Source organism: Notolepis coatsorum (assembly GCF_963971535.1).
Source record: "Notolepis coatsorum genome assembly, chromosome: 2".
In the NCBI taxonomy this organism is placed as follows: Eukaryota; Metazoa; Chordata; class Actinopteri; order Aulopiformes; family Paralepididae; genus Notolepis; species Notolepis coatsorum.
Window position 1 is genome coordinate 36,533,825 of NC_140166.1, and position 13,099 is coordinate 36,546,923.

General features: G+C 43.0%; 1 protein-coding gene across 2 annotated transcripts in view; it reads right to left on the reverse strand.

Annotated features, from left to right (window-relative positions):
• The window catches only part of LOC311248984 (thrombospondin-3b-like), a 179,724-nt gene that overhangs the window by 106,995 nt on the left and 59,630 nt on the right, over positions 1-13,099 (reverse strand). Inside the window, exon 1 of one of the 2 annotated variants that reach the window (XM_084338227.1) lies at positions 1,268-1,603. The exons of the other annotated variant lie outside the window; for it this stretch is intronic. Coding sequence (XP_084194353.1) covers positions 1,268-1,379 — 112 coding nt within the window. The 5' untranslated portion in view covers positions 1,380-1,603. Of the gene's footprint in view, positions 1-1,267; positions 1,604-13,099 lie in introns of those variants that run through there. 2 annotated transcript variants of the gene reach the window in all.

Below are 13,099 nucleotides of genomic sequence, written 5' to 3' on the forward strand. Positions count from 1 at the left end.
TGTTTACTGCATGGGAGGGGCTGGGAGACCCATGTTCCTGACCAGACAATCTAAATAAGTGATGGCTATCTGAATGTAGACCACTTATTTTACAAATAATAAAATACCACTTACAGCACCTTTAACACAACACAAGGATTAAATGTCCCCGATGACATCATTGGTGGCCATATTCAAACTAATTTACTCTCAATAGCTAAAAACAAACTAAATTAATGTGTGCAAAACTGTTTTTGGACGTGTGTGCAAAATAAATCTGCATTGCTTTTTTGTGAAGTGCTCCTTTATAACAGTGATGGGATTTTGCCTTTTAGCATTTAATACTCCAGAAGGAGGTGGAAATATAATGCGTTCATTATTCTGTATTGTGAATAATGCTTTCATTATTCTGTATGGGTGGACCTTCAGTGGTGCAATGTTCTTGTTTATTTTTTTCTGGGCTATTAAAATATCTTTATTTCATCTCTTCTTCCACATCTGTTAGACCACTGAAAATGAACACCACTTTATTCGAGACACTATTCAACTAATGTGAATACGGTGCATAACATGACCCCACCCACCCAACCACCTCCAATGTACAGTCCCCCCCCCCCCAACCCCACCTCCTCCAATGTACAGTTTCTACGTCAAATGTATATACTCTCTTTTCTGGACTCTTTTTGTATCACAAACACTAGTACTGTATTTGCAAATCTGGTATGTCATAAATGTATAGATGTATAGCAGTACTGTCTATCTGTATGTCGTGTATGTGTTATGATGAATTGAAAATGGGGGACCCTGATGTAAGCATGACGAAAGTCTTTCTCTGGTCTGCATCCCCTTAACAATTGTATGTATTGAGCTGTACTGTACCCATTCTGCAATCTGTTAATAAAGTTTTCAATCAATCAATCAAGATCAGTGTGTCACTCTTATTACATTCAGACTGAATGATTCAGTAGGTCTCTTCGACTATTCTTTCACACATAACCACAAAAAAATGTCCCAGTAGTTTAACTTTTCATTTAGCAATTATGTGTTGGGGGAACAGACCTGGAATTGCGACTCTCGTCTTTAACCCTTTCACCGCCGCACTACCAAACGGTTAACCCTTTCACTGCGACAATATACACAGACGGTTAACCCTTTCACTGCCAGTCTGCCACACAACAGCCGGTTAACCCTTTCACTGCCACACGACAGAAGGTTGTGTTGTGTGATAGTATAGGGTTAACCTTCTGTCGTGTGGCAGTGAAAGGGTTCAATTTTAGATGACCGTTACCTTGCATCTCTGAAGCCTTGGCGCCGCGACCCCAGAGCGCGGCGGTCGAGAGCAGCAGCAGCAGCAGACTTGGCACGAACCGCCGCGTATCCATCCTCCTCCTCATCAACATGGTGACACTGCCTCCGATATAATAAAGTTAGACAAACAAGAGCGCGAGAAACAACAACTTGAAAAAGTGACTCCACGGCAGGCAGACACCCCAAAATAAAGCTCCCTCGACCCGCACAGCGTCGTCTAGGACGGTTGCCAAGGAGTTTTGACTCCGCTCTATCCGCGCGCGGTGCTGAAGAATGCAGCGGGAGGGGGGTAGCAGCGGGGCAGATCCTACTCATGTTCCGCGCAGCTTGTGGCGCGCGCTGTCTCTCTGCTCAACGGTCACTCACCAAATGAGAAACCGTAGTGAAGCTGCTGCAGGCCACGAGCTACAATGAACAGAGATAACGAGGCACGTCAATCAAGAGGACATTTTTACAGCCGCTCAGCATGTGATGAAATGCTTGTAAACAACACCGAACCGTCTCCCTGGCCACGGCTGTAAAACGTCGTCGTCTAGCCTGAATAGAGCCACATTAGGTTTATATAGGCACATTCTAAATCAAAATCATTGTTTTTTCTATATCGTCAAAAAACGTTATATTGGAAATAACAGCCATGGAGTCAATGTTGGGAAAGTGTAAATATAGCCTGGTCGAATGGTCAACTCAAGACAATAACTAAATTAAATTCTGGCTCCTGAACTAGGCTAAACATTTTCTTGAAATTAGACATTATATCCCCAACTGACCTCAGTCTAAATCCTTGGGACATCTGGCTGGTTGTAAAATGTTAAATATCTATTTATGGATGAGGAAGCCGATGTTACACTGTAAACTGGGTTGTGAAAGCTTTTACTATCTGCTCGTTGTCTTGCCCACAATTCAGATATGGCCATATTGGTCAAAAGGTTAATCATCTTCTAGACAAAACACAAGATTTAGAAATTGTTGCCCGATATTATTTAACTCATATACCATACACAAATATTTGTAATCAATTGAAGCACAATTATAGGACAGTAGAATATTAAGTATGTAGGCTATACAAGTAGTATCTTTTGGTGCAGCACGTTTTTTATAAATAATGTCAAGTGCTAAACGACCACAAGCCTTATAATTCACCTCATGTTCTCACTGTGGTGCGACTGCTAAGTATCCCTTTCAGCACCCTCATAAACCAGTATGGATGTTTTAAGACATGTTTACAAATCTGTCTCCTGCCTTTTAGAAAAAGCTCTTTTTGGAACCTTGTGAGAAAACATCCCCTCTATAGTCTCAGATTACTGTTTGGTGCAGTTATTATGAGCGGAGCGCTATGACAATAAAACTGCTAAAGTCCCAATTTGTGATTTCTTTGACCATATCAATATGGAGTATATGCACATACATTTAGGAACACGCCAACATTATGGGAAATTTGCTCACCATCAAGAGTCAGACAAGATATACCACTTTCCTCACCTCCCTCTGGGAGAGGTGTTTTTGGCCAACAGCTAGGCTAGCTAGTTCGTATCCGCTTCCATACTCCACACATGGATTTCGCAGACGACCTTGCGCTAGTCTCTGAAAACCACACACACATGCAACAGAAGACAGATAGGTTACAGACTAATAGTGACCAGCTTGGACTCAAGATCAACACCGGAAAAACCAAGACCATGAGGTTAAATCTAAAAACACATGATCCAATCACACTGAGGGGAGAGGCCATAGAGGACGTGGAGCACTTCACCTATACCTAGGGAGTAACATCAGCAGGGATGGAGGAGCAGACAGGGACATAGAGGCACGCATCAGCAAAGCACAGGTAGCATTCAGGATACTCAGGCCAATCTGGTTGTCCAAGCAACTCTCCAACAACACCAAGCTACGGATCTTCAATACCAATGTGAAGACTGTCCTGCTCTATGGCTCTGAGACGTGGAAGACTACTGAGGGCCTCACAAGCAAGATCCAGGTGTTTGTCAACAAATGCCTGCGCTACATCCTCAAGCTGTGGTGGCCCATCAAAACCACAAATGAAGAGCTGTGGAGGATAACCAACCAGGACAGCATAGCTACCACCATCAAAAGGAGAAAGTGGAACTGGATAGGGCATACCCTTAGGAAGGACTCCAACAACATCACTAGACAGGCCTTGGACTACAACCCGCAGGGGAAGAGGAAAGCCGGTAGGCCGAGAAACACCTGGAGACGTTCCACACTCCAAGACCTAAAGAACATCGGAGTGAGGCTTGAGCTGGAAAGAAGCAAAGGCCCTGGCCCAGAAGAGAGTGAGATGGAGAGCTCTGGTGGACGCCCTATGCCCCCCAACGGGGTAAAGAGGATTAAGTCAAGTCATACTCCACATTGATATGGTCAAAGAAATCACAGATCCCATAATGTTGGCGTGCTCCCTTAAAGGGGAACTATCTTATAAATGGCCTTTTTCAGTGTTTAGCATTGTTTCCTAGCTATGTGGACTTATATTAATATGATCTATGTCTCTAATTCTCAAATTGGCGCATTCTTCCAATTCTCCTCTCACAATATTCACCCTCACTGAACTGAGTCATCTGAAAATGTGCTGATTTGTGATGTCAGAGAGACACCGCTGCATGATAATCAGCTGAGTTTCCACACAGTTCCCACTGTGGTTGGAGCCCAGGCTCAAAACGGCTTAAGATCTTGAGGTAGAAAAATGCTGTTTTTGAGTACCTGATTAGAAATACAAAACAATGAATTAAAAAAAAAAAAAATTACAGAGGTGTTCCATAAACCCACAGGAATTGTGTAACAACACTTTGGTTGCCACTTGTTAACATGGTAAAACATGGTTGAATGCCAGCACCCACTTCAATGATAGCGTTGTGAACGCATAATCTCTGTCTTAAATTATGGCTATGTGTCTAATCTGCCCGTCGCTTATCAATGACTTGTTTGCACTCAACATTGTCGAAACGGATTTTTTTTTTTTTTTAAATCGGTTCATTTCCGTTTTATAGCATTTTGAAAAGCCCTCGTTTTTCAGGAAAATATATAGATTCCGTGATAAACGGCATTTACTGGAATATTCTGGCATACACAAAAAACGTTGTAATTTTTCGGCCTATTTATGAATCGTTTTCAAATAAACGCTAGATTATCGATAGTATATGTGTACTTATGCACTCTAGAGAAGCGATCTGAAAAATATATTCTCTTATTTCCTGATCGCACACACACATACACAAACATGGGGCACACGCTGATATCTCTGTGAAAATAGATCCGATTACCCCAAGACTGGTAAAATAAATTGCTTATCAGATCAGTGCTTCTCAAACTTTTTCTGTCAGGCCCCCCCTTTGGCGGACCAAAATATTTTGGACCCCCCCCGCCCTCGCCCCAACAAAATAGTCATGAAATGGGCCATGTTTAAATTTATTGAAATAACACCAATATCGTGACCTTTCAAATTGTGCAACCACTTTACAACTGTGCAATTGTGCAACAACATAACAATAAAGTCCAATACAATCAAAGACTGTGCTTTTTTAAAAATAGACATCTTGTAACATTGCAATACAATTCAATGGACACTCAAGACTGCTTTTAAAAAAATAGAGACATCTTGTAACATTGCAATACAATTCAATGGACACTCAAGACTGCCTTTTCAAAAATAGAGACATCTTGTTTGATTGATTGATTGAAAAGTTTATTAACAGATTGCAGAATGGGTACAGTACAGTACAGCTCAATACATACAATTGTTAAGAGGATGCAGACCTGAGAAAGACTTTCGTCTTGTTTCCATCAGGGTCCTCCATTTTCAATTCATCATATGACACACACGACATACAGATAGACAGTACTGCTACATCTATACATTTATGACATACCAGATTTTCAAATACAGTACTGTTTGTGATACTAAAAAAAATCCAGAAAAAGAGTGTATATACATTTGACATAGAAACTGTGCATTGGGGGAGGTTGGGTAGGTGGGGTGGGGCTGTACATTGGAGGTGGGGGGGGGGGGGGTAATTGTAACATTGCAATACAATTCAATGGACACTCAAGACTGCTTTTTCAAAAATAGAGACATCTTGTAACATTGCAATACAATTCAAGGACACTGCTTTTTTTTATTTATTTTTAAATAGATAGACAACTTTGTGAAAAACATGTGAAAGAACTTGTGAAAGAACTTTGCAATTTGTGCAAAAAAGAGAAAATGGAAGTAAATTATGTGAGTCATCACAGCATTAGTGGCTGCAATGAGCCTGTTTTGCACTGCGCATCTTTTCAAAACGAGGTTGCAGGCTTGATACTGCCACTCTCAAGTCATGCTCAATGTTGAGCTTAGACCTGTGCTTTGTCTTCAGTGAAGCAACAGCTGAAAATCCAATCTCACATAGGATGTGGCGAAGGGAAGAAGGACGCCCACAGCCCTCTGCCCTATGAGTGGATGCTCCCTCTCCACACCAAGCCAGAATTCACTCAGTGTCTGAGCTGTAAACCTCAGCCTCAGGGTGGAGTCAGAGGTCATTTTGATGAGTTGCTCCTCTTCAGCAGAGCTGAAATCGGCAGATGCTCATGCAGATAGATACTTTATTTGTAATTAATTGCAAATTAAACACAACAAATGTCAGTTTTACAACAATCCATTCCAGCTAGATAGCAGCATATTATTATTATTATTATTATTATTATTATTATTATTATTATTATTATTATTATTATTATTATTATTATTATAAATTATTATCATCATTATTATCATCATTATCATTATCATTATTATTATTATTATATAATGTACATTACAACATAAATAAAATGTATGTAGCCTACAGCACAAATGTCATAATTAGTCAGTCAATAACATAAAATACCAACCTGCTGCATTGAATGGATCCACCACCCAGTCATACTGAGCACTGTTGTTAGGGAAGTATTTAAAAAAAAAAAAAAAAAAATCCTCTCAGGGAAGAGATGTGCTGCCTGAGACAGGTAATCACTGTGGTGACTTGAGAAACACTGCTTTCAGCAAACTCAGTCAGGTTCTCAAAGGCATCAGTCTGTTGTTCATCAAGGCGCCTGCCCCACATCTCCAGCTTTCCACTGAATGCAGTGATCTTGTTTTCCAGGTCAGGTAGGTATTTATCTTTAATAATAATAACTTTATTTGTATAGCACTTTTCATACAGAGGTTGCAGTTCAAAGTGCTTCACAACAGTAAAAAATACAGGCATAAGCGAGCATAAAAAGATAGACAGGTAGAATCACAGTGTTTCACATTAGGATCTAGCATCCCAATAGGCTCTCCGCTTACAGTTTTCAGTAACACAAATAGTAAAAATAGTTTAAAATGATTCAGTTTAAAAATAGTAAAAAAAATTATAAAATAGAACGGACATAAAAAATACAGGCATGAGCGAGCATAGCAAGATATGGCAAATCACAGTGTTTCACATTTGGATCTAGCATCCTAATAGGCTCTCTATTCAGTAATACTCCTGTAATTCCCAACATACTTCCCAGTACATATTGCTGTAACTTTAGTGATATTAGATCACAGGGACACGAACCCACACTGTAACTTTAGTGATACTAGATCACAGGGACTCGAACCCACACTGTAACTTTAGTGATACTAGATCACAGGGACTCGAACCCACACTGTAACTTTAGTGATACTAGATCACAGGGACTCGAACCCACACTGTAACTTTAGTGATACTAGATCAGAGGGACTCGAACCCACACTGTAACTTTAGTGATACTAGATCACAGGGACTCAAACCCACACTGTAACTTTAGTGATACTAGATCACAGGGACTCGAACCCACACTGTAACTTTAGTGATATTAGATCACAGGGACTCGAATTGCCTTGAATTTAATTTAATTGAATAGAATACTTTATTTAGATGTTTGCAGAAAAAAATCACATGACAGTAAGTACAAGGTCAACTAAATAGGATAAAAAAAAACAAGAAAGCCAATGGCTTGTGTTGAGCACCGGTCGTAAACCGAGGTCAGATTGATTATCCCATAACTCTTTAGTCCGAATCCCAGCTTCAAGCAGCGTCCCGCGAAGCGTGGGACATCTAGGACTCAATTTGTCTATAACGTTCAGGGCTTAAACTCAGCAGACCTCGGCTCACACACAGGAACCCCCCGTCCCCTCCAGTAATACAGTTGATTAAATGGAGTTGCGGGGTATATTTTTATTCTATTTGCACTGGGAAGGACTCTCTTTACTTAGATGAGGTCCATTTTCCCTATCCTATGTACACGTATTATCACTATATGGCTTTACTTGATAATCCCATTATACAGAATCCACCTTTAGTCCTTAATTTACTTTGTTCGCCGTTGAGTTTACTGTATGGCATTACTTGATAAAACCAGGCTTGCCGAACCCACCTTTCTCCTTACTCACAATGATATACCTTCTCCTCCTCCTCCGTCTGGGGAAAAAGTTCTTTTTTATATCATATATTAGGCACAATACAGGCACATTCAGGCACATTATCATTATTATTATTATTATTATTATTACTGGTAAAGTTACAATGCAAAAATACATCTCCATCCTTACCCGTCTTTTTGGGAAAAATAGAAGCAAAACGTGGTTTCCAAAAGAAGATTGTTTTTATTTTTTAACAGTAGAAAATTACATTTAAGGGTTCAGTTTCATTTATAAAAGTACACAGGTTTTTCAGCTTACTATATATCAGGTTTCAGTCATCTCCTCAAAATCTCTCAAAAAAGTCTGCCTCTTCATCGGCAACCGTCTCTTTTATTTGATATTGTATCGTATTTCTGATTGGTCTAAACACAGTGATGTCAAATGGTCGTCATTTCTGTTTAGCAAACCAACATACAATACATAATTTCGTTATGGACTCCTCCTTCGTTGTACTATCGTTACTGCTAGTTACCTAGTGATTTTTAAGTAACCGAAAGTCCCTTTTTCCTTCTAAACAGACAACGGCTTTGTCTGTGGTGACCACGTGATTTCGTACCATGTACGAGGCCTCTCCAGTATCTCTTAAGGATCCCTCCAGACAAACAGTTTTTACACATTATTCTGTTAGTATTATTCTCTACTGACACTCAATTTATAAGCATGCCATTTTGAAAACTTTTACTGTACACATCAAACATTTAATTGTTATATAGTTTCCTTTTTTAAGATCTCCCTCTATAGATTCAAGACTCTGTTTTTCAACCAGCAACCCTTCCCGTCTGAAAGGGTTAACATTTACAGCTCCCTCTCCTCTCCTGTTGCATCCTCAGGGCCACATTCCTCAGGTTAACTCCCCTTTCACAGACACCAGCCCCTTCTATGGAGACATTTAAAGGCTCAGTTCCATTTTTTTATAAGTAGAGCCATCATAGTCTTTCCAGAGTTTAGTTTACAGATTTATACTGGTCATATAGGAACGACCCAGGATGTCATTGGCCAAAAGTGTCACTCGTTCTGTGGCATTTCACACCCACTCTGTCATTCTGGGAGATCATTGTCCATCATCAATTGAATAATGAAGCATATAATTACATGTGAAAAATAGGTATATACGGCTATATTGGAACGACTCAGGATGTCTATTTCAAAATGTGTCATTTGTTTTGTGACACTTTACACCCACTCTGCCATCCTGTGAGGTCTTTGTCCATCGTCAATTGAATAATTGAAAAAATGAAGCATATGATTACATGTGAAAAATAGGTAAATAGGGCTATATTGTTACATAAACAACAAAAAAAATTCAAAATAGAAATCACTGTTCTTCTTTAGAGAACAGGGCTTTTGCTTTTAAAAATAGTAATCACTGTTCTTTCTCAGAGAACAGGGCTCTTGCTTCTTTTTTGATTATATTTCTACCAACATTTTTATGTCATTGGTAAGGTGATTTTGATGACTTTCGTGCTTTCTTCGGCCTCTCGTAGTCCGCCCAGCCTCTGGTAGATGGTGGCGATGTACTTGTACCGGGGACTTCTTGTCTTGACCCCCCGGGTCGAGAGGCCATGGATCTTGGGTCTGGCAGGCTTTGACCTTTTTCACCTCCCCTGACTTCTTGACCGACCACACTACTGTGCTCGGTGGAGGGCAGGACAGGATAAATCTTCGGATCCCTCCGCGCATAACGGATTCCAGATTGAACTTTGATGTTAGACGTGCTCATCTTAGGGTAAAAGATCAAATCCATTCTATAATATTCGCAGCTGTTTCCCCAGCTCTTGACGGTCGCCCATGTCTTGCCGAGATTTGTGTCACCCTCTCGGGTAACCATGTAGATCTTCACCCAGGCCGGGAGGATACCGGCCCAGTTACCTCCCACCAGAACATGGGCGACACTGGATCTCTCTTCTGACGCAGCGTCCAAGCAGAAGAAGTCCTCGTACTGCATCCTGGTGAAAGGGTCAGAATAAGGTCTTCTCCCGGGTTTTATTCCCACTATGTCAGGCCAACTGGCAGGGGACTTAAGTTCTTCATTTGTCATCATTCTGCCAGTTCCTGCATATAACTGAGATCGTTGGCCGTCATCTATAGCGTCCCATTTTCCTCTCTGGAGCGTTATTTTCTTCATCCAGGTTACTCCTAGGCCCAGAGACAATTTATCCTCCGGTGTTGTCATCGCAGTTGCTGTCTGGCCCTGGTCAGGCATTTTTGGTGAAACCAGACTTGGTGATGATGACACGAGGGCCGCTCTCAATATATCAAGGGGGTCATGATCCAAAATACTCAATACGCTATCACCATGTAACATAAGTTCGTCTGAGATGGTATATCCCTTAACCGCCATTCTCCGGTGGTGTCTGTTCGTTCCAGCGTCTCTGACTAGTGTGTGAGAGAGACAACACTGGTCCTTTTTTATCTTCATTTCAGAAGAGGCTCCGTCATAGTTGAAGGCCAAATTCTCTTTTTTGCATAATTTACGGCCCTCCCTGACCGGGAGAGGAGGCCCATACGACGTAGTAGATTTATTGTAATAATGACCCCTATTATCACAATGCAGGGGAGGGCCCATCTCACAATCCCCATCATCACCGCCCTGGCTGTCTGTACCATGGAAGTGGCAAAATTCCAAACATCACCCACTCCATCTGCCACGGCCCCTCCTATATCTTCAGCTGCACGCCCGATAATGGTACCGAGTACTATCGCAAATTGAGTTATGTCTCTCCTCCTGCTCCATTCGTCCACATGCGGTGCCCGATCCTGTGAACAGGACCCGTTTGTCATGTTGTTAGCATGCGAAATGGGAAAAACACCATCCAGGTAGAATCCTCTTGTTGTCCAGCCAAACCCCGGACCCAGCCCTCCTCCCGTTTCCAAATAATCAGATATGGGTTTCCATGGGGATACAAAGTCAAACAGGGCCTTGTTGCATCCCGTACAGGTGTTAAACAGATGTTGATTGTTTCCCCGTCTGTTATTGCAGTACTGGGTATTGATGAAATTCCATCGGTTCAACAGGTATGCCTCCGGTGGCCAATAGTAGGGGAATCCTCTATCCAGGGTGTGTTCAAACAGCGTTGCTAGGGGTCCGCATTTTGAAGTTTTTGCCTGCCATGTGGCTTCATTCTGTCTAGCTCCCCATCGTGCAGTGGGAGAAGAGCGGTAGCAGTTAGCCACTATCAAGGGGATGCTCACCTGCCGGGGGAATTTTGAGTCATAATACAGTGTTCCACCCTCCCCCGAAACTGCCCTCCATCTCATTAGGTCACTGGTGTCCCGTGAGGTTGGAGAGTCAAACCAGTGCATATTACTCCATGCATGTTCTTGCGGCGGAGGGTTACGCACAATGTAGTACCTTTCTACCATTCTTCGAGGGTCGCATCCTATCTCCTGAGCCTTAGCCAGAGGGAGAGTGCCCCAATGGATCCACGTACTGTTAATCCCATCCCGGGATCTCCCCCTAGTCAGGGTCCTAGTAGAAGCTAGGTCTACCATAGCTGAGGTAGCTTCCTCCACATGTAGGTGCGGATAAGTATCCTTCTCTGTACACAGACTCTGATCATTCTGCGTACAATACTGTTTCCCCCATTTACCATAAGTTGTTCCGGGGTAGGCCCCGAGCTGGGCCCCCGTCGCTCTGAAGCTTGGTTCCAGACCCCACCTCATTATGTAGCCACTAGAGGTCTTTCTAGTGAGAATAAGAGGTGGGGGTAGTAGGATTTCGCCTAATTGTCTCTCTTTAATGTTTACCATAGTGAATGGTAGCTGTGGATCCTTTTCCTTCCAATCGTGTACCCACTCCAATATATCCTCTTTTTCTGATCCATCGGGATTGAGGTTTGGATTAGGTTTGCTTTCTTTTGGGGGATCTTTGTTATTGCTCCCCACCGCCACTACCAATGCTCCGGGGTATGGGGTGCTGGAATTTGGGTCTATATGCCTACCCACATTTAGTTGGAACCCCAAAACCTGAGCAGCTAACTGTTGGTGGATGAACAGGGTCAACTTGGTCTCTTCCGTATCTGGCTCCTTCTGCCAGCATGCCGCCACCAGGTTGACCTCCTCATCCGTGAGGCCTATTCCTGCATAGGCCTTCCATTCATTGAGGGGCCGTTTTGCCCACCTGCTGTGGTATCTGTCGAATTTTGAGGGTTCTGGGTATACTCTATACCTCCTCAAATAATTCCTGAAATTCACACGACAGGTGGCTTCCTGGCCCAGAGTTCCATTCGAGTATGGGCGTGGGACCCGCATATTCCGTGCTTCTCGGCATATAGGGACTAATTCACCCGCTTCTCTCATCATTCTTTTTCCCACTTCAATGGTGGTAAGACCCCTCCATACCTCGTCAGTTTTTGCCAGGTTATCAGATAGGCAATCGAGGAGAGAGTCTAGTATTTGCGTGCCCCACTTTCCCTCGAGTTTCTCCACCTGGCTCGGGGTCAAGGTTGGGACGTCTGTGTACCATAAGGTCCTCCCCCCCGCCAGGGGGAGACCGCGCACCCATGGAAGTGTAGGTGGGTATGGTTTGATTTTTACCCGTCCTGGGTTGGTTACCGCCACAGTCCATTTGAACCATGTAGCGGTAGTCTGAAAAGGACATCCTCCTGCTTGGTCAGTAGCTGTGAGAGGTATATCCTGTTCAGGCCGTTCCTGGACCTGAGCCTCCGGCTGAGTGTCTTGTCTGGGGGTCAAGAACCCAAAAAAGGCCTCAACCTCTCGTTCCCATGCCGGGGGCCATTTTGTATACAGGGTCACCTTGGTCAAGGTAGATTCTCCTGTGTCTTCACTGGGTTTCCTGCCCGGGGTCACTTCTACTGCTCGGGTCCCATTCAGTCTGGTAGTAGAACAGTTAGATAATTCCTCCCAAGGCCCCCACTCCGGGTCACCCTGATACCTGGAGTGTGCTCTGACCCTGATGCAGGGGTATATCCGTGCCTCTCCCTTGGCTAGTTTCAATTTGGTTGAGATTTCGCCTCTGGGGCTAGAAGGGTATACTGCTGTCACCTCCGCTCCTGCCGCACCGAGGCATATCTCGTCCCTCTGAGCGGCCAAATCTTTCCATGTCATGTATGGATTACATCCCTCCTCTGGGTTTAGTAACCAGCATTGTGGTTCCGGATCAGGCAGTGAGCAGTCAGGGAATTGTTCCTTGGCCTGACCTGTGTCACTAAAAGAGGTAGATATATAGTCCGACCAGGCCTCCCATCTCTCTCAGAGTCACTCTGATTATCCATTTACTTGCCACAGCCTTGGCGGATTTCTTGGGTTGAGTCGCCAGGCTTGGCGATATCTCTTCTATGTTGGGAGCGGCCCTGTTCTCGGATTCATTGTCAGAATCTGACTGCTCCCATT